We start from the raw sequence: 22189 nt of genomic DNA on the forward strand, positions 1-22189 counted from the left end.
TCCTCTCCTCCCCTCCCCTCCCCTCCCCTCCCCTCCCCTCCCCTCCGTGTGTGTGTGTGTGTGTGTGTGTGTGTGTGTGTGTGTGTGTGTGTGTGTGGTGTGTGTGTGTGTGTGTGTGTGTGTATGTGTGAGATGTGTGAGTTTGTTCCTCCTTTTCTTTCTTAGACAGTTTTACTGTGTATGCCTGGCTGGCCTGGAACTCACAGATATCCACCTGTCTCTGCTGCCTATACCAGGACTGTATGTTTTTCTTGAGGAAAGTTTGTTGGGTTAGAATCTCTTTTGGTGAAGAAACTCACACATTTGCTTTGATACTTCTGTACATTGTTACATTTTCATATAGGAACAGAATGGATTTCTTTACATACTTCCTCATTTCAAGGATTGGAGGCTAGCCCTGTGAAAGTATGCTTATGTCATTCCCTGGATGGTTCAGAGCTCTAGAATCGTACTCCTCAGCCCAGTGAGGAATGTACACCGTTTCTACTTTACCAGTGAGGAAATGGAGATTCAGAAAGGATACTAGTTCAAGGGGAGCACAAGCTAGTTTTTGATGGCCTCAGACTCCTGGTTCCATAGTCGGGCTCTTCCCACACTACACTGCTAGGAATGAAGGCTCTATCTAGAGAGTGGGACAGACATAGCTCCTACTCCATCTCCTCAGGAACAGAGTAAACCCTCCTGACATGAGGAGGAGCGGAGAGTAGCGTAGGCGCAGTCTGCAGCTAGACTGGGGACAGGCCATTCACCGTGTGGAGTGTGGGATTCTGTTGGAGGTCTGGGCCTTCTTTCCACAGACCAACGTGACTATTGTTGCTTCTTGGGTGCTGTGAAGTTGGTGGGAGCTGTGTTGGCCTCTTTTTAGTTCTGTTCCTCTCTGGTTTCTTCACACCCAGCCTGGCTTTTGATTTGTCAAGCGGCACAACCCATAATTTTCATAGTTATGATAGACTTGGTAATATATTTGAATTTAATAGAGCCCTACTTACTGTTTTCGCTTTGAAGTTGGCTTCCTTACCTATAAAGATTGCTAATAAACCTAAGAAATTTGCCTACGTTGTGTTTTGCTGCTTTAGACGTTAGAGATACATGATGGTTTCTGACTTCTTGAAACCATGAACATGAATGTTAATTTATCATAATTTAGCCTTTAGCATCATGTACATGCATAATCATATGTAAAAAAAAATGGGAGAAATTAAGTTGGGCTTAAGGTCACCAAGCAGGTTGTGACATTGTTTTGAAAATAGACAGTTGAAACATAGAACAAGTTCTGAGACCAGGCCCACCGGGCCTCTGCCCTGCTCTGAGCTTCAGCAAAGCTCTGTCCGTGAGGATTTGTCAGTGTGGTCTGTACTTCTGGGATATACTCTAGCACTCTGTCATTGTACCCAGGGAAGCCTTGTGGGCATAGTGACATGTATATGCTTTCAGCTCTGTGATTCTGCAAGACGTCCTTCTGTCTGCCTGCAGAGCCTCATGGGAAATCTCTCATGAAGGCATCATTGCAGTGTGGCAAACCTGCCCTGTTATTATATCATTTTTATGGATGAGTGATTGTTTATACTCAGAACTTATATAAATGGCCCAAGAGCCTATAGCTTGTGACTGCCCTAGGGAGATTTAAACTTTGGCTACCAGGTAGTGCCCACCTTTGTCTTATTCTGTCCTAAGCATGGAACCTGAGTGCACTGGGTATCTGCATCCATGGTTTATAGCAGGTGGTTAGAAGAATCCTAGAAGGCACCTTCTCTTGGGGGGTGTAGCTTTGTTGGTTGAGTGCTTGTCTAGAATACATGAAACCAGTATGAAGTTCAGTTCCTGGCCTTACATAAACTTGTGTGGTGGTATATGCCGTACTCCTAGCACTTAAGAGGTAGAGGCAGACAGATCAGGAGTTTAAGGTTATTATTGGCTACATTTCAAGTTCAAGACCTAAGATACATGAGACCCTATCTCAAAAAAAAAAATTAAGTGGGGTGGTGGTGGCACATACCTTTGATTTCAGCATGTGGGAGACAGACACAGGTGGATCTCTGTGACTGTGTGACCAGCTTGGTCTGCATTTCAAATTCCAGGACAGTCAGAGGTATGTAGAGACCCTGTTTGGTAAAGGAAAAAAAAAATTTTTAAGTCTTAAGTCTCAAATAACCAAGAGCTTACCTTTTTTCCTTGAGGGGGAGTCTTTTGCTCCTGTTTCCTAATGTTGATCCCAACCCAAAGTTTCTTCCTATCCTGTCAGCTGTCAAACTTCCATCCCTAACTTTTATCAGAGCAACTGTTTAGCAGACTGTCTGTCATGTGTGCTCATATATTTGCTTGTGGCTATTAGGGAAAGATGCAGGTATTGCAAGAATCTTTAGTACAGAAATGGTATACTTGAAGCATGGAGTTTAGCTACACTGCTTTGTTCTCTCGGCGGGGGCGGGTCGCGCTTCCAGCCACTCACCCAGGAACTCTTTGGATCTTTGAATGAAACACACACACACACAGTAGCTGATTTTTTGTTTTTTGTTTTTTGTTTTTTCTTTTTTTTTTTTAAAGATTCATTTATTTATTATATGTAAGTACACTGTAGCTATCTTCAGACAATCCAGAAGAGGGAGTCAGATCTTGTTATGGATGGTTGTGAGCCACCATGTGATTGCTGGGATTTGAACTCCGAACCTTCGGAAGAGCAGTCAGTGCTCTTACCCACTGAGCCATCTCACAAGCCCTGTTTTTTGGTTTTTCGAGACAGGGTTTCTCTGTGTAGCCCTGGCTGTCCTGGAACTCACTTTGTAGACCAGGCTGGCCTCGAACTCAGAAATCCACCTGCCTCTGCCTCCCAAGTGCTGGGATTAAAGGCGTGCGCCACCACTGCCCTGCATAGCTTATTTTTTGAAATGCCTTGGCTACTCAAAGGCTGGGAAGTTTTAATCCTCCTGTGGCTTTTCCCTCTGGTACTCCTGGCTCAACATCTTCTAAATCTACCTTTAACTTTGCTGCCCTGTTACCTTCTTTGAGGCCCATTGGTCTTTGCTGCCCAAGATGGAAGGGTGACCCTTCCTGGGGGTGGGGGGAGCTTTCCTTCTCCTAGGTTTTGGATTATCTTCCCTCTGCAGCTATAAATCTGATCCGTCTCCACTCCCATGGTGATTCTGTTTCTCCTCTCCCCCGCATCCTAGCCTGCACAAATCTAAGGGTCCCGTCTCATCTCCCTTTGCCCAGCCATTGGCGTCTTTATTGATCAATCAAAAACCGATTCGGAGCAAGGACTTTTAGTGTCTGGACATGCAGATTCCCAATTAGGGAACCAATCAATTCAAAGCATTAGAACCAACCCCCAACATACAATGGTCTCCATGTGAAATCAGACAAATGTGTTTCTATGGTTTCCACAGCCACTTTGACATATGATACTCTCCGGTTTGCTGAATTTGAAGATTTCCCTGAGACCTCAGAGCCTGTTTGGATTCTGGGCAGAAAATACAGCATTTTCACAGGTATTGTCCTCTGGGCTCAAAATACTCTGCAGAACTCTTGAGATGGCAGTTGTCTGCTGCCTCTCACTTTGTGTTTGTCTTTTCTTTTAAATAATTAGAGAAGGACGAAATCTTGTCTGATGTTGCATCCAGACTTTGGTTTACATACAGGAGAAACTTTCCAGCTATTGGTGAGTAATCTTTATTCTTTCAAATGCTTTGGTTCATTTGCTTTTAATCTCTGTGTCTTGTGAAATGGGGGTATAGCCACATGAATGTAGGCCAAAGGACAACCTAGGCCTTCAGTTCTTGCTTTTCCCCCTTGTTTGAGACAAGTGCTCTTATTCATCCCTGTGTATGTCAGTCTAGCTGGACTAGGAACGTCCAGGGATTCCTGTCTCTTCCTCTCATCATTCTGTAGGAGCTCTGGGATTCAGAAGTGTGCCGCTGCATTAAGCTACATGTAGGTTGTAGGAATTGAATGCAGGTCCTCGCACAGGCATGTCAAACTCTTTACTCACTCAGCTGTCGCCCCAGCTCAAGTATTGAAATGCATATGCTTTCTATTTCCTTGTTGGCAACGTGTCACTGGATTAAGAATCATGACAATAATTTTGTTGTTGTTTGGTTGTGTGATTGTTTTTGAGATAGGCTCTGTGCTGGATAGGTTCTTTTGTTTGTTTTTCTTTTGTAAAACTTAACACAAAAATGCCTCCATTAGATTTGCCTGTAAGTATGAGCATTTTCTTGACTAATGATTGATGGGGTTGGGGGTGGAATAGCTCACTGTGGCTGGTATTACCACTGAACAGGTAGGCCTGAGTTTTGTTTAAAAAAAAAAAAAAAAAAAAAAAAAAGCTAAGCAAGCCATGGGGCAGGTCATTATAAGCAGCATTCTTTCAGGGCCTCTGTTTCAGCTCCTGCCTCCAGGTTCCTGTCCTATTTGAGTTCCTCGGCTTCCCTTAGTGATAGGTTGTGATCAGGATGTGTAAGCCAAATGTTACTTTTGGTCACAGTATTTAATATATCACAGAAATAGAAACTAAACTGTGAAGTGGAAACTTTAGGGTTCTTTGGAAAGTCGGTTGGATGGTGTTTTGTTGGGGCAAACACGTGAAGGAACCTTTGTTAAAGAGAACACAGGTGTGAAAAGCTAAGGCCGACTCATGAAGGAACATTTAGCTCAAGAAGACACGAGAGAAGATGTTCTACTAAAACAAACATGTGAAAGGACTGTCTTAGTTAGGGTTTTACTGCTGTGAACAGACACCATGACCAAGGCAAGTCTTATAAAAAACAATATTTAATTGGGGCTGGCCTACAGGTTTGGTCCATTATCATCAAGGTGGGAACATGGCAGCATCCAGGCAGGCATGGTGCAGGAAGAGCTGAGAGTTCTACGTCTTCATCCAAAGGCTGCTAGTGGAAGACTGACTTCCAGGCAACTAGGATAAGAGTTTTAAGCCCACATCCACAGAGACACACCTACTCCAACCAGGTCACACCTATTCTAATAAGGCCACACCTCCAAATGGTGCCTCTCCTTGGTCCAAGAATATACAAACCATCACAAGAACACATGATGAAAGATTAACGACACACATATATTAGTCTGCCTTATGTTGCATAGTTGAGCTGCATTTGTCAGGACTCCATAGAGAGAATCACACCAAAAAACTTCTGGTGGTTTACTGCAGTTTGTTGCTGCTTCCAAGGACTCAAGCTGATTGGATGCATGTGCTATGACAAAATACATGCTAAGGCAATGCACAAGGAGGACACGTGATGCTTGGAGGGTATAAATAGGACTCCACGGAGTGACGGAGACAGAGCTTGACTTGTTGGTACAGCTCACTGTGTGTAACACTTGTGGGTCTCCAGTCTTTGATGATCTTCTCCCTGAGAGAGGCACAGCCAAGAGCTCCTCTTGGCATTTCTTCTGGTCCCTCCTGCTGACTGAAGCCAAAGCTGAGGCCTGGCTGTCTCTGATAGGTTGTCACTGCTGTTGCTAACCCAGCTCTAGCAAACTGGACTGCTGGTGTATCTGTGAAGTGTTTGTGAGTAGATCAAGCTGCTGTTGCCTGCTGACCTGTGAACTGAACTGCTGATTTCCAGACAACACAGACAGTTGCTTCAAAAAACCTTTTTACACAGGTCCACTTCCCTGTATCCTTTCTTTACCACTTCCCTTAGTAGGTTGTAGGTTACAAGGGAGGTAAAAGCATTAAAGAACCATCATTAAAAAAAAAGTTACGGGCTGGTGAGATGGCTCAGTGGTTAAGAGCGCTGACTGTGCTTCCAAAGGTCCTGAGTTCAAATTCCAGCAACTACATGGTGGCTCACAATCATCTGTAATGAAATCTGATGCCCTCTTCTGGGGTGTCTGAAGACAGCTACAGTGTACTTACATATAATAAATAAATTTTAAAAAAGTTACAAAACTGGGACCACAAAGTTACAAAACTGGGACCACATGGTAAATAGTGACTGCCAGGACGCTGGATAGGACACCATGGCTAGAGAGCAGCCTTCATTGTGTGGCCAGCTCTGAACATCCGTGAGGCAAGGTCTCTGTGTTGTTTCTGTAGCTATGGTAAACTGCCCTGACAAAAGCATAGTTGGGGAGAAAGGGCTTATTTTCCCTCAGAGTTCAGGTTATAGGCTAGGCCATCTTTGTAGGGAAGTCCAGCAGTAGGAACTGGAGACAGCTGAACACAGCATATCCATAGCCAGAAAGCCCAGAGGAACTGGTCAGCGCCTGTGTGCTCAGCTCACTTGCTTTTTAACACAATGTAGAACCCAACCCAGGGACTGGGGTCTCTTTCAAGCTGGTTTTCTTTCTTTCTTTCTTTTCTTTTTTTAAGATTTATTTATTATTATAAATAAGTACACTGTTGCTGTCTTCAGACACACCAGAAGAGGGCGTCAGATCTCATTACAGATGGTTGTGAGCTACCATGTGGTTGCTGGGATTTGAACTCAGGACCTTCGGAAGAGCAGTCAGTGCTCTTACTCACTAAGCCATCTCACCAGCCCCTCAAGCTGGTTTTCTAGTATCAGTGTAATAAAGACTCCCCTTGTAGATGTGCCCATAGGACAGCCCAATCTAGAAAAATCTGTGATGCTCTAAATAAGAATGTCTCTCCCCCCAAACAAAAGAGATTGGCCCCATAGGCTCATTTGCTTGAATGCTTAGTCTCCAGTTTGTGAAACTTTTTGGGAAGGATTAGGAGGTGTGGCCATGTTGAAGGTGTATAAGTTTCCAAAGCCCATGCTAGGCTTAGTTAGTCTGTCTCCCTCTCCCTCTCCCTCTCCCTCTCCCTCTCCCTCTCCCTCTCCCTCTCCTCCCTCTCCCTCTCCCTCTCCCTCTCCCTCTCCCTCTCCCTCTCCCTCTCCCTCTCCCTCTCCCTCTCCCTCTCCCTCTCCCTCTCCCTCTCCCTCTCCCTCTCCCTCTCCCTCTCCCTCTCCCTCTCCCTCTCCCTCTCCCTCTCCCTCTCCCTCTATTTTTTGATCAGATGTGAGCTCTCAGCTGCTGCTCCAGTGGCATGCCTATCTGCCTGCCTCCTTGCTCCCCACCATGGTGTTCATAAACTAACCCTCTGACACTATAAGCAAGGCTACAGTTATGTTTCCTTTTAGAAGTTGCCTTGGTCACGGTATTACATCATAGCAATGGAACAGTTACTAAGACAAACCTTCATTGAGATCTCTTCCTGGGTGCCTTAGTTTTTTTTTTGATTGCTGTGACAAAACACCACAACTGAGGTAACTTAAAAAGAATGTTGCCGGGCAGTGGTGGTGCACGCCTTTAATCCCAGTACTTGGGAGGCAGAGGCAGGTGGATTTCTGAGTTCGAGTCCAGCCTGGTCTACAGAGTGAAACTCTGTCTTGAAAAACCAAAAAAAAAAAAAAAAAAGTTGCACCACCTAACCAGGAGTGTTAAACACGGGGGCATCTTCTCATGGAGGAAATAAAATATTTTCATTCCATCCAGAAAGCTGGGAGAAGATGGCCTTTCACTATCCATAGAGGCAGACTCCAGCCTACTCCCCCAGAATGTTTATTCCAGACTCTCCCTCCCTAGACCTTTATATTTAGCTCCCAGTCAATACAACTCATCCTTAGGGGAGATGCAGTTTATGGCCTCCTGATCTCTGTGGTATCTTAGTCAGAGACTGCAGTAGCTTCTAGGCTTTTAAGCAATAATAGTACCCATCTTTATGATCACATGTACTTTGCAAAGTAGTTTTCATGTAGTCATACCTTAAGCTTTATTGTGGACCTGGAATTGGAATGATTGTTGCCTGGAAACTTTCCCTTCAGATTGAATTGTGTTTAAATATGCTGGCAATAAATGCTTGCATCAGACTTGAAGCTTGATCCAGACTAAGATGGGCTCAATTGAGTTTTCCTTCTCAGTTCTTTGTAATTCAGTTTCCTTGCCTGGCTTGATGCTTGCAGTGACCATTATGGCAGGGAGCACAGAAACAGGCAGGCAGGCGTGGCACTGGAGCAGTAGCTAAGGGCTGGTATCTCAGTCTAACTAGTAGGAAGCAGAGAGAGCTAACTGAAAATGTCCTGGGTTTTTGAAACCTCAAAGCCTGCCCACAGTAATAGACTTCTTCCAACAAGGCCCCGTCTTCCCAAACACTTCCACCAACTGAGGATCAAGTATTCACACTTTTCCTGTGGGGCTCATACCAGGTTATTGCAGATGGTGTCAACTTGGCAAAACTAGCCTGCTATAGTTAAAGCAGCTCATCGTGGTCCTAAGAACCAAGCATGGGCTGTATGCTTCTTGAGTATTGTAAAGATGACTTTTTGGGCTGTGGTGACAGGTATAGAAATAGAAAACGCCTGAGTTCCTTGTTCACTGTTCGCATCACATCTCTGCCTCTTATTACTACATACATAGGCTATAAACAGTCTTTTTGTCTACTTTGTGGGTTCCTGTTTCTACCACCCTTTTCCACCCTTATCCTTTCCAACTCTCCAACTCTAGGTAGGGGAGGAAGGAGGCTAGAAGGGAAAGGGGGCATTGATATTGTTGGGCATCAAGTTTGAGCTTCACCATCAGGATATTTTAGTTTTTTCTCGTCTCTTTGCACACAACTGTGCTATACACTGAGTGACCTTTCCCTGAAGAACTGCTGAGAGAATTCTCCCCATTCCTCTCATGTTAAAAGTGACTCCACAATTCTTGTCAGTCTTTCAAGCCCCAGTGAGTAGGCGTTAGTGGAGGGGCTCAACTCAGCTTGAAAGATGCAGAGTTTGTGTTAATCATTGCATTGCTAATGACTTTCCTCATCCTTACTGTCAGCAACAGTGGACATCATGTAACTCTTGAATTTTTGCTTTCTGGTACTAGGATATGGTTCTCCAGTTTTAATTCTGTGTCTTCTAAAGTAATCAAGGGAATTCTTGTTTGTGTGCCAGGTGTTCCTATTGGATATGTGACTGATCATTCACATATTTTGCCCATCTGGAGAGAATTGTTAGGGCATTCTACTCCCCAGCATATGTCCTCAGAGTTGTACCTTGTCTGACAAGTTCAGATTTATAAGGAGGATCAGTGCCTGTGGTATGGAGCTGCCTCTCTCTGATTGTGAATGTTTCTTGTTCTGTCTTCCACACAGGGGGAACTGGCCCTACTTCAGACACAGGCTGGGGTTGCATGCTTCGGTGTGGACAGATGATCTTTGCCCAGGCCCTGGTATGCCGGCACTTAGGTCGAGGTGAGTCACAGTGCTTACATAGAATCTGTGTAGTAAGGGATGGTTAAAGCACATCATAGAAGCTGGACATAGTGGCACATGCCTTTAATCCCAACCCCAGGGAGGTGACAAAATAAAAAAGCATGTCATAGGCAAAACACAGATTTGTGTGGTTCTTGTCTATCAGGTTCAAAGCTGTAGGCTCAATCTTGAGTAGCAACAAATTGTGTGGGTGTGTACACGGTTCCTTGCCAGTGAAAACCAGGGGGTCATACTTAAATGCTGTGGAAAGTCCATTTGAAAGTTATCTCACTTTCTGTAGGAAGCTTGCAGTGCTCAACACAGGTTTTTGTTTTTGTTTTTATTTTTGAGACAGGGTTTCTCTGTGTAACCCTGGCTGTCCTAGAATTCACTCTGTAGACCAGGCTGGCCTTGAACTCAGAAATCTGCCTGCCTCTGCCTCCCAAGTGCTGGGATTAAAGGAGTGCGCCACCACTGCCGGCTTCAGCACAGTTTTAATCTTTTTTCTTAGTATTTTAATTCAGGAGCTTACTGAGTTGCCCAGGCAGAACTTGAGCTTGCAGTTCTTTTATGTCTTAGTTAGGGTTTTTATTGTTGTGATAAAACACCATGACCAAAAGCAACATGGGGAGGAAAGGGCTTATTCCATTTTACATCAGGTCACACTTTGTCTCTGAGGGAAGGAAGGGCAGGAATTGAAGGCAGGAACCTAGAGGCAGGACTGAAACAGAAGCCATGAAGAAGTACTGCTTACTGGCTTGCTCCTTGCGGCTTGCTCAGCCTGCTTTCTTAGACAGGACAGGACTACATGTCCAGGATTGGTACCACTCAACCTTCCCACGACAATTATTGTTAAAGAGTATGTTCAAAAGAATTTTGTATATGTCTGTGTTGTCTAGGTATTTTCTTATTGATTGTACATCTTTCCAAATGACTCCAGCTGTGTCAAGTTGACATAAAACTAAATAGTGCATCTTGCTTTAGCCTCCCAAGTAGCTGGGATTACAGGTCTGAAGCACTATGCCTGTGCTTTATATTGATATAAATGTTTATTCTTTTGAAAATTAGCTTTCTGTTTTCAGCCTAGATTTGTTTTGATTAGAGAGTATGTATACATTTGAAATCCTGGCAGATTTGACTTCTAACTTAAAAAGGGTTCAAAATTAAAGTCTTGTACGTCATCTGAATATTGAACACTGTGCAAGTGGAAGGTTTGTTAGTTATGTAGTGGTCAAACTAACCTTCTGTGTTCTGTTCTCAATAGATTGGAGGTGGACTCAGCGGAAGAGGCAGCCTGACAGCTACTTTAATGTCCTCAATGCTTTCCTCGACAGGAAGGACAGCTACTATTCCATCCATCAGATAGGTGGGGATTAAGTTTGTCCTTGGGTTGGCTCTGTACAAAGGGCAGACTTCTTGGGCTTCCCTTAGGAGCTTTCTAAATCTCGCAGAGTTGGAGAATGGGGTTCTAGGCCACTCTCTGGTCTCTAGTCTCTGTGAGCTGCTCTGGGTGTTCCAGCACTAGCTCAAACCCAAGCCTGTCCTTCCCCTGTACAGCCTGCAGTGAGTGACTCTGTGCAGCCTGGGGGAGTTAGGCTCCTCTTGGAAGGTTTGCTTTGCTTTTCTCAGGAGGGTTGGAGTCCTGCCCAGACCTTTCTATGAAGCGTTTACTAATGTACCAAAAGTGAGGCGCACACACATACACACACTCTCTCTTTTGGGATGGATGTGTTTGCTAACATGGGTCTGTTTCCTGCAGCGCAAATGGGAGTTGGCGAAGGCAAGTCTATAGGCCAGTGGTACGGGCCGAACACTGTTGCCCAGGTCCTCAAGTACGTAATGAGCCCAGCCCTTCTGCTTCTTGGGGTCAGCATGAGTTCTCCTTGGCATTTACCCTCCTTGAGTACTTATTGGCACAGGAACTAAGGTATTCCGATTCTTTGCTTATAGACCCAGGGGAGATCCCTGGGTGACTATGCCAATTGTTCTGTGATTGGGATTCATGTTTAGGTCAGAGCCCTAGTGTGGCCCTGTCCTCTGTCTTGATATACAAATCCATCTGTAATGAGGGTGTCTTAGATCTGGGACCATGGCAGTTATGGTACTGTATCTGCAGGTGCTAGAGCCCTCTACCTCGTGTGTTTGTCAGACACACCCACATAAGTCATAAGCCTTCCCATGCTGTTGAGAATCTGTTAGAGTTTGTTCCTCATGAATGTTTGCCTATCCCCTCCTACCCTCTGTGCCTCCGTGGTTTCTTAAAGATTATTTTTGTATTATGAGTGTTTTTCTGCACATATGTCTGTTCACATCATACATGCAAAGCATGTAGGGAAGGCTAGAAGACATTGTTAGATCCCTGGAGCTGGAGTTAACAGATGGTTGTTAGCTGCTCTGTGGGTGCTGGGAACTGAACCCCGGGTCCTCTGCAAGAGCAGCAGGTGCTCTGACCACTGAGCCATTTCCTCCTTGCTTGTGCTCCTCTCCCTGCAGTGTGTGTTTTGTTTTTGTTTTTGACCTGATTCACTTTTCCCTGTGGCTTTGTGCTTTAATATCTCAGTGCCTTTAGAAGGCTCTGAACCAATGTCCAGGACTCATTCATGGAGGGCCCTATTCCTGTTGGGCTGAAAGCTAGTATCTCCCAAATATGTCTCTAGCTATGGTTTTTCCTGAATGTCCCCTTGCCACCCTACCCTGTGTCTGCAATGGCCATCTCCTATAGGCTCCACCTAGACACTTGCTTTTTTTCCCCTGTACCTGATGCCCAGTCATCCCAGGCCATGGCTGGCTGTGTGTCCTTGGTTTGGTTTCTTAGTGGCATGCACACCCTTTCTATCCCCTTTAGTGTCCTTGTTCAAGTTGTGCCTTGTTTTACTTTGCTGTTGCTGTGACAGAATGCCATGACCAAGGCAACTTATAAAAAACAAAACCACAGCATTTCAATTTAGGGACTCACTGTTCCAAAGTGTTAGACCTTGAAATTCATGGCAAGGAGCACTGCGGCAGGCGGGCAGGCACTGGAGCAGTAGCCAAGAGCTTACATCTGATTCACCAGCATGAGGCAGAGCAAGAGCTAATTGGAAATGACATAAGCTTTTGAAGTCTCAAAGCCTACTCCCCGTAGCACACTTCCTCCAGCGAGGCCGGACCTCCTATCCTAGTCCTTTCCAAACAGTTGTACCAAGTGAGGACCAAACCTTAGTATGTGAGTGTAGTATGGGGGGGTCCTCTTTGCAATCACTGCACACCTTTAGCTTGTGGTAGGATTTACGGGGCCGCCCCGGTGCTGCCACCTTTCACTGTGGCTCTGAGTAGCCTGACCAGGTCACCATCATGCTTTGGTCATATCTCTTGCCTCACTTCTTTTCTGTCTTCACTGACAAAGAGCAGTCTCTTGGTGTTAGGATTTACATCTTTCTGGAAATGGCAGGTCAGGCTGCTTATCCCTGCTTACTGTTCCTGTCCCTGGCCTCCTCTGCTTTTGTAGCTAAATCCCTTTTCCTCTCTATTTGCTTGCTTCTTCTTGCTTGCCTTTACTGACATATCAGCCAAGGGAAGTGCTGCTTTGTTCTCCTGGGTCTGTATCCTTGCTGCTGTGGCAGGCTTAATGAGTAGTGAGAAAATACCAGCTCTCCTGAGCCCCTTTCAAGTTTCTCATTAACGAGAAGGGGCTTTGTGTGGTTTTCCTAGTGCAGTGGTTCTCAACTTACAGGTATTCTGCATATCAGATATTTACATGACAACTCATAACAGTAACAAAACCATAGTTATGTAGTAACAAGGAAAATAATTTTATGGTTAGGGGGTCACGACATGAGCAGCTGTATTAAAGGGTTGCAGCATTAGGAAGGCTGAGAACTGCTGCTCTAGAGCCTTCCCAGCATCGGCTTCTTCTCTTACTAGATGCACCAGGTCCTTGTAGCTTAGATCCTTGGTAATTGTCTCCATTGGGGAATGTCTCTTCTTGCCTTCTGTCTTCTCACTGATTGATAGGCCTTCTGCCCCATCCCTGTAGCACCCAGTTTACATTTTTTCTACACAGTATGGCTGCTGTCTGCTCTTCTTTCAGAGCCATAAGTCTACAGCCATGCTTCCTCCTAATCAGTTGTGCTGTTCATTAGATTTCTGGGCTGTCAGTTCACAGTGTAAGGTGTTGGAAGAGAAGCTGCACAGCAGTGAGCTGGACCTGCCTCCATCCTGGTGAGACCTGAGTTGCTATGCCAGCTAGGGGCTCCTGTCCATACTGTCTCCTGACAAAGGGCAGCTGATGTCTTCTATGTACAACACTCAGCACACCTCCTGTTTGAGTCATTGGACAGATCCTTGACTTAAGCCTTGAAACTGCCTCAACTGTCACTGCTGTGGTGTGATGCTCATGCTGTACAAGGCTCATGGGAGTGTTCTCGCTTTCTGTAGGAAACTTGCTGTATTCGACACATGGAGTTCCTTGGCTGTTCACATAGCAATGGACAACACTGTGGTGATGGAGGAAATCAGTAAGTCGCTCAGGGTTTTGGTTGTAGGTGACAGCCCAAGAGGGAACCTCAGCTGGAGAGTTAGAGTTTCAAAGCAACATCAGCACTTCCAGCAGGGGGGAAGCCTAGGTGAAACATCTGTAAACCCATCTCTTACTGTGTTCACTAGGCTAAAGGAAAGAAAGGAATTCAGGGTAGCTGTTTGTGTATATGTGTGCTGTAGGCCAATCCAAAGTTCCAGGCCAGGCAGGACTACATAGTGAGACCCTGTATCAATAAAGGGATGAGGGATGGGGGCCGGAGAGATGGTTTGGAGGTAAGGAGCACTTACTGCTCTTGGAGAAGACCCAAGTTCATTTCCCAGCACACTTGAGTGATTCACAACCAAATGTGTAACTCCACTTCCTCCAATACCTTCTTTCGATCTGCAGGGGCACCAGACATGAATGTGATGCACATATGTGTAGGCAGAGCATATATAAAAATAAAATGAATGCCGGGCATGGCAGTGCCTTTAATCCCAGCACTTGGGAGGCAGAGGCCAGACTGGTCTACAAAGTGAGTTCCAGGATAGCCAGGGCTACACAGAGAAACCTTGTCTCAAACAACAAATAAATATATAAATAGTATTTTTTTTTGAAAGAAGACAATAGCTAATTAATCTTTCCTACAGGCTATTTCCAGATTATTTCCTAGAAAGTTCAATCTTGTAAAAGAGTTCAGTGAATCACTACCACTTTTAGTCTCTTAATCTAAAAAGTTATCTTCCTGTTTTTTAAATTTTTTTTATTTTCATGCATGTGTGTGTCTGAGTATATGTGCAGCGTGTGTGTGTGTGTTCCACAGTACGGGGTTGTCTGACCACCAGCAGACTCTAATCAGATGTGTATTGAAGGCTGCATTTCCTACATTTAGACAGAAGAAATACTGAAGGGTAGCCAGGCAGTGGTGGTGCACGCCTTTAATCCCAGCACTTGGGAGGCAGAGGCAGGCGGATTTCTGAGTTCGAGGCCAGCCTGGTCTACAGAGTGAGTTCCAGGACAGCCAGGGCTATACAGAGAAACCCTGTCTTGAAAAACCAAAAAAAAAAAAAAAAAAAGAGAGAGAGAAATACTGGAGGGTGAAGAAAAGCTGTTTCTTGGCGCTCTTCTGAAAAGGGGTCTGCATGACCTGGGTCTGCCCACACTACAGAGACTAAATGGCTGCTGCTTCTGTTTTCTTTAAGCTGCACATGGGAGCCAATGATTCAGCTGACTGGATAAAGCCACGTGCCACACCATTCTGGCAAACCTGGGAGTTTGATCACTTGAGCCCATATAAAGATTGAAGGAGAGCCAGCTCCACAGTGCTGCCCCTGATTCTCACAGATGCACTGTGGGACATACTGCTCTCCCATATTGTACGGTTATGTTTGCTTGTTTGAGAGAGGCTCTCAGTATGTACATCAGGCTGGCCCTAATCTCACAGAGGACCCTCCTGCCTCTGCTAAGTGCTAGGATTAAAACTGTATACCACCATGCCATTTGAAATGGTTCATGGGAGATGATTCAGCAGTTAAGAGTACTAAGCTACTACTCAGAGGACCGAGGTTCAGTTGTCAGCCCCCACATCGTGGTTCACAACCATCTTTAACTCCAGTTCCAGGAGATCCAACACTTGAGACCTTGATGGCACTGCTTGCACATGGTGCACAGATGTACGCGCAGGCAGAACAACCATAGAGATATTTTAAAAAAATCTTTATGTGTAGAAAATGTTTCTCTCCTTTTTTTGTTTTTTAATGTGTATACGTGTTTTGTATGTATGTATGTATGTATGTATGTATGCATGCATACTACCTGCATTTCTGGTACCCAAGTAGGTCAAAAGGCATTAGAACTCCTGTAAGTGGAATGAGGGGTGGTTATGAGCCACTATGTGGGTGCTGAGAACTGAATGTGGATCTTCTGCAAGAGCAGCTTGTATTCCTAACCAGTGAACCAACTGTCCAGCCCCTAGAAAATTTTTCGTTGAATAGGGACATTTTTGTTTTCAAAATTACTTATATTTTAAGCAGTTGGGATTTTTGTTGTTTGTTTTAAATGATTTTGTGTGTATGGGTGTTTTGCCTGTGTGTTTGTGCACTACTTGCGTGCCTTGTGCCTGCAGAGGCCAGAAGAAAGTGTTGTATCACCTGGAACTGGAGTTACAGACAATTGTGAGTTGCCACGTGCATGCTGGGAATCAGACCTTCATCCTTCGAAAGAGTAGCCAGTGCTCTTAATCACTGAGCTGTCTCTCCAGCCCCTTAGCGCCTGGTTTTTAAAACATTTTTTCTCCTTGGGGATAACTTCTGTCTCTGCTTAGCTGATGAAAAATATGTATTCCCTTTCAGGAAGGTTATGCAGGGCCAACCTTCCCTGTGTTGGGGCGGCTGCACTTCCTACTGATTCAGAGAGGCACTGTAATGGGTTCCCTGCTGGAGCTGAAGTCACCAACAGGCCATCGGCTTGGAGACCACTAGTGCTTCTCATCCCTCTCCGCCTGGGACTGACAGACATCAATGAGGCCTATGTGGAGACGCTGAAGGTGAGTCTTTTTCATCTATTTCAGTGTGTGGTCAGCTAGCTGTACCTCTAAGAGTCAGGCTGGATCTTATAGGTGATGTTGAGAATTTAAATATCTATAGCTCTATAAAGGGTCTTCAAGCCCACTCACCCTGTTGCTGAACCTGACATCCGGTCTTCTGTCTCTCCCAGATCTCCCAGGTTTCTTCTATGCTCTTCCTGTGTATTTCCAATTCTCTCTAGAGCAGTGGTTCTTAACCTGTGGCTCCTGACCCATTTGAGGGAAGTTGTCTTAGTCAGGGTTTCTATTCCTGCACAAACATCATGACCAAGAAGCAAGTTGGGGAGGAAAGGGTTTATTCAGCTTACACTTCCATACTGCTGTTCAACACCAAGGAAGTCAGGACTGAAACTCAAGCAGGTCAGGAAGCAGGAGCTGATGCAGAGGCCATGGAGGGATATTCTTGACTGGCTTGCCTCCCCTGGCTTGCTCAGCCTGCTTTCTTATAAAACCAAGACTACCAGCCCAGGGATGGTCCCACCCACAAGGGGCCTTTCCCCCTTGATCACTAATTGAGAAAATGACTTACAGCTGGATCTCATGGAGGCATTTCCCCAAATGAAGCTCCTTTCTCTATGATAACTCCAGCCTGTGTCAAGTTGACACCCAAAACCAGCCAGTACAATTGACCCCTTGTCAACTTGACACACAAACACATCACTATTAAGCCTCAACCCTTAGTTCTTTTTTTTTTTTAAAAGATTTATTTATTTATTATATGTAAGTACACTGTAGCTGTCCTCAGATGCTCCAAAAGAGGGCATCAGATCTCATTACAGATGGTTGTGAGCCACCATGTGGTTGCTGGGATTTGAACTGGGGACCTTCAGAAGAGCAGTTGGTGCTCTTAACCACTGAGCCATCTCACCAGCCCCAACCCTTAGTTCTTATTCATCTCCAAGATCTTAAATAACTTTAAAAGTCCCACAGTCTTTACATATTAAAAGTTCAATCCTTTAAAAAATATCCAATATCTTTTAAAATCCAGTCTTTTTATAATTAAAAGTCTCTTAACTGTGGGATCCATTAAAATATTTTCTTCCTTCAAGAGGGAAAAATATCAGGGCACAGTCACAATCAAAAGCAAAAATTAAACTCCCAACTGTCCAGTGTCTGGGATCCAACTCACAATCTTATGGGCTCCTCTAAGGGCTTGGGTCACTTCTCCAGCCATGCCCTTTGTAGCACACACGTTGTCTTCTAGGCTCCAGCTGCCCGTACTCCACTGCTGCTGCTGTTCTTGGTGGTCATCTCATGGTCCTGGCATCTCCAAAACACTGCTGTCATTCACTGTAACTTGGCTTTAACAATAGCCTCTCATAGGCTCTCTTCATGGTGCCAAGCCTCAACTCCTTTGCATGACCCCTTCAGTTCTGGGACATCAATTGCAACTGAGGCTGCACTTTCACCAATGGCCTTCCATGGCCTCTCACAGTGCTGAGCCTCAGCTGCTCTGCGTGACCCCTTCATGCCTTCATAACCAGCACCACCTGGGTAATTCTTACACATTACCAGGTCCAGCCACAGAACAGGTACAACCATGGCTATCTCTGTAACACAGTCTCTGTGCTCTCAGAAAACACTTCCCAGAAAATGTCACCTCAATGATGCTGGTCTCTTCTTAATCACCGCTAATTTCTTAGCTCGAGCTAACCAGCATCAATTGTCCCAGTAATATAAAGGTTTCACTTTACTAGTTCTGGTATCTTGTTAATCACAGCTGATTCTTCAGCCCCAGCTAACCAGAACCACAGAATCTTCACAATCAAAGTAACAATGGCCCTGAAAAGAGTCTTTAATTTTCGCTCTAAAATTTCATAAGCCAGGCCTCCATCTTCTGCACTGTACTCTACATTATCTTCCAAGCTCCTACAAAACATCCCACAGTGCTCTTAACACCGATCTTCTAGCCCAAAGTTCCAAAGTCCTTCCACAGTCCTCCCAAAAACATGGTCAGGTTGTCACAGGAATACTCCACTCCTGGTACCAATTTGTCTTAGTCAGGGTTTCTATTCCTGTACAAACATCATGACCAAGAAGCAAGTTGGGGAGGAAAGGGTTTATTCAGCTTACACTTCCACATCGCTGTTCATCACCAAAGGAAGTCAGGACTGGAACTCAAGCAGGGCAGGAAGCAGGAGCTGATGCAGAGGCCATGGAGGGATATTCTTGACTGGCTTGCTCAGCCTGCTTTCTTATAGAACCAAGACTACCAGCCCAGAGATGGTCCCACCCACAAGGGGCCTTTCCCCCTTGATCACTAATTGAGAAAATGCCCTACAGCTGGATCTCATTGGAGGCATTTCCTCAACTGAAGCTCCTTTCTCTGTGATCTCCAGCTGGGTCAAGTTGACATAAAACCAGCCAGTACAACAAACCCTTTCACAGGGGTCTTGCATATCAGATATTTACATTACACTTAATAATAGTAGCACAATTACAGTTATGAAGTAGCAACAAAATCATTTTATGGTTGGGGAGTCACCACAACATGAGGAACTGTATGAAATGGTCGCAGTGATAAGGACATTAAGAACCACTGGTGAAGAGGATAGGTTGGCCCATAGGACGGAAACGGCAGGTGGTTTACTGAGAATTTCATCCACACTCTTCCTTTATTTCTCCTTCGCCATCACAAAAACAAGAGACAAAGCCTTAAATTGCAGTTTCTCAGAAAATAAACTGAGGAGCCACACTTGAGAGCTTTACTGTATGGAATGGCAATGCTGCTTTTTATTAAAATCCCTTGGGGCTGGAGAGATGGCTCAGCGGTTAAGAGCACTGACTGCTCTTCTGAAGGTCCTGAGTTCAAATCCCAGCAACCACATGGTGGCTCACAACCATCCGTAATGAGATCTGACACCCTTTTCTGGAGCTATCTGAAGATAGCTACAGTGTAATCTATCTATTTTTTAAAAAAAAACTTTCCCTTTTCATCACCTTTCAGTGTTGAGGTAAGATGAAATATAAAACCTCTCCCTTCCCTGTCTTGTTCTGCCCCTGCGTATCTCTCCACTGTCCTGGCCACTCCCTCTGCTGTAGGTTCTGAGATTGCTCTGCTTCCCTCTCACCCATTTCCCATATTTATCTGACTTCTGTTGTCCTTGCCCCTGTCCCATTGGGCCAGGCTGGTGTCTGGCCACACTACCTGTCCAGCGTGCCTGTGCATGTTAATCCGTAAGGTAGTCCCCTGTCCCATCACCTCTCCTTCTGCAGTTTTCCCAGCTAGAACCGTAAGCCTGTGGTTGGACTGTACTGGAAGCTCTCTGGGACATGTCTTCTCGTTTTTCTTGTGTCATTCAGGTAGGCCTCTGAAGACCATGGCCTTTCTGAGGCTGTGCATGGTAAAATGCACACTTATGCCTGCTGGGCTGCCGTGTGTAGCGCTGTGTAGGAGCACTCTCTTCTGAGTGCTGTGCAGAGTCAGTGTCCTCAGTGGCCTTCCCTCTTGTCTCCTGCAGCACTGTTTCATGATGCCCCAGTCCCTGGGTGTTATTGGAGGGAAGCCCAACAGTGCCCACTACTTTATTGGCTATGTTGGTGAGTATGGTTTGCGTACTCTGGGTTCATAGGGATGATCTTTCTCCCTGAAGGAGTGGATTTTGTTCTGTGGTGCTGTGTTTGTACCTCACTTGCCTCCCCTCACTCGCTGTGGTGGCATGCTTCCCTCACCACTAGGCACTTTGATTGCTACCTCCCTTGTGTCTGCTGCCTCTGGTGGGTCTGGATGCTGCTCTGGCCTGCTCCCTCCCCCTGCCCAGCTCGGGTCAGCTGCCTCTGACTTCTGCACCGTCCTTCCTAGGGGAGGAGCTCATCTATCTGGACCCCCACACTACACAGCCTGCAGTGGAGCTGACTGACAGCTGCTTCATCCCCGACGAGAGCTTCCACTGCCAGCACCCTCCCTCTAGGATGGGCATTGGAGAGCTTGACCCGTCCATTGCTGTGGTATGTTGCTCTGGGTCATCCTGTGCCAGTTCTGAAGTGGAAATACAGAGAATGTTCACATAGTTGAGGATCCCAAGACCTCTTACCTTCCCTGAGGCCACTCACCTGCCGAGTGGCTGTCACAACCCCAGTATATTCGAGTGTTGACTGATTGAGTGGATGTACCGGTGGGGGGGGGGGGCGGTTTCTGCTATGTATAAAACACAAATGACAGCTCTGACAGTTTGACAATTTGGATCTGTCATTACAGAATGACAGTCACCTGAGTAGACTGTTTTTCCTTTTAATTTTCTCATCATTGTTCCGTTGTTTGTTTACTTAGTGTAGCTTGAAGATGATTCTTCTGAATGTTCTTCTCCATCTCTGTCTTGATGATATAGTAGGGTTTTCTGATGGTTTGTGCAAACCCGCCTCTTCAAAATGTGTTTGGAGGAAAGGGGATAAAAAACCAAAAATGTCAAAAGCAGTGCCATATCCAGGAAGTCATTGCCTAGTCAGGCTGCTTCATCACGCAGCATGTCCAGTGCCAATCTGCAACGATCACATCAGTACACACTGCCACATTCTAAGGAGAGTAATCTGGGATTCTGTGGCTCAGACTTCCTGCAGAGCTCACTGGCAAACTCCTAAGTTAAGCAGTGTGTGTACCTTACAGTGAGTGCATTTCAGCAGCTCACAGTGACTGCGACTTAGGCCAAATAGACAGCCAACCTTAGAGAAGAAGCTAGACATGTGTGACTAGCAGGTGGGGAGAACATGAAGTTTGAGCCCCAGTCCTAGCTTTTGAGAGCTGAAGTCACAGGGAACACAGGGTATAATCACTCTCCCTTCTTACCATTGGATAGGCTTTCCATCATTGGGCAGTGTCCAAATGTGTGAACCAAAGTGCGGGCAGAGCAGACTGCCTGGTGCGTCTTGGCAAGTACATGGTAGGATCTCTGAAGAGAAGAGATCACAGCCTTGTGCCCACTGTAGATGTCGTCACTACTCTCATGATCATTTTCATTTTAGGGGTTTTTCTGTAAGACGGAGGAAGACTTTAACGACTGGTGTCAGCAAGTCAAAAAGGTCTGTAGCTGCCCCTGTCCAGAGCCAAGATGAAACTTCTGGGGACCCAGGCAATGAGGTGGCTGGGGTAAAGGGAGCCTCTTTGCATGGCCTAGCTAGGAACCCCGCTTACTGGTTGCATGGGGAGTTTGTTCCTGCCTCACACATGAGAGCAGGCTGAACAGGGCAGGGTACCTCGCATTGCGGTTTCTACTGGCTGTGTGTAAGTCAAGACTGGCCATTTTCTATATATGCTTTGCCCATTAAATTTATGATGGGGTGGGGTTGGCCCACTCATCTGCCTCATGTGCTTATGGGGTGGTAATAAATTGTATGCCAGGGGCTGCCCCTGTTCTAGTTGCCTCCTGCTGTCCTCCCCGTGCCTTCTGTGATCTTACTAGTTGGGCAGGCCTGTGCTGTGTTGATCACTGTGTTGTCTTTTACTGTAACCTTTAGTGTGGATACCACCTCCATTTTCTTGTCTATAAAATGAGATTAGACCTCTGCAGGCTGGAGGCTATAGTGACTGTTGAGGGTGCATCTAACAGCTGTATCTCACTGACAGCTATCCCAGCTTGGAGGTGCCCTGCCCATGTTTGAGCTGGTGGAACAGCAGCCTTCCCATCTGGCCTGCCAGGATGTCCTGAACCTGTCCCTAGGTGAGTGCTGAGGCTACAGAACCAAGTCTGGACGGAATAGCCCGCCTGTCACCATGTCTTCCTTTATGTAGTCTGTGCCTGCCTGCCACAAGCCCACCCTCAGATCTTTATCCTTTTCCTTGTAAGTATTAACACTATTTGAGGCCCAGGTGCAAATGGTTGGTTGAAAGGGTATTGTAAACCCAGGCCTGAGCTTGGCAGCAACACAGCCTGTCCATGTTCTGCCCAGGGTCTTGTGGGAAGAAGGCATGCTC

The 22189-nt window shown here is 45.7% G+C and overlaps 1 protein-coding gene across 3 annotated transcripts in view; it reads left to right on the plus strand.

Annotated features, from left to right (window-relative positions):
* Atg4b (autophagy related 4B, cysteine peptidase) overlaps positions 1–22189 on the plus strand; it is a 34702-nt gene that overhangs the window by 9765 nt on the left and 2748 nt on the right. For 2 of the 3 annotated variants that reach the window (NM_174874.4, XM_006529793.3), the window contains exons 2-12: positions 3384–3485; positions 3584–3655; positions 9101–9199; positions 10464–10565; positions 10959–11031; positions 13616–13695; positions 16049–16242; positions 19743–19821; positions 20084–20229; positions 21241–21297; positions 21842–21935. In NM_174874.4, coding sequence (NP_777363.1) covers positions 3384–3485; positions 3584–3655; positions 9101–9199; positions 10464–10565; positions 10959–11031; positions 13616–13695; positions 16049–16242; positions 19743–19821; positions 20084–20229; positions 21241–21297; positions 21842–21935 — 1098 coding nt within the window. The remainder of the gene's footprint in view (positions 1–3383; positions 3486–3583; positions 3656–9100; positions 9200–10463; positions 10566–10958; positions 11032–13615; positions 13696–16048; positions 16243–19742; positions 19822–20083; positions 20230–21240; positions 21298–21841; positions 21936–22189) is intronic. The other variant, NM_001368266.1, reaches the window with a different exon arrangement.

The sequence above is a fragment of the Mus musculus genome, chromosome 1 (assembly GCF_000001635.26).
Source record: "Mus musculus strain C57BL/6J chromosome 1, GRCm38.p6 C57BL/6J".
Lineage (NCBI taxonomy): Eukaryota > Metazoa > Chordata > Mammalia > Rodentia > Muridae > Mus > Mus musculus.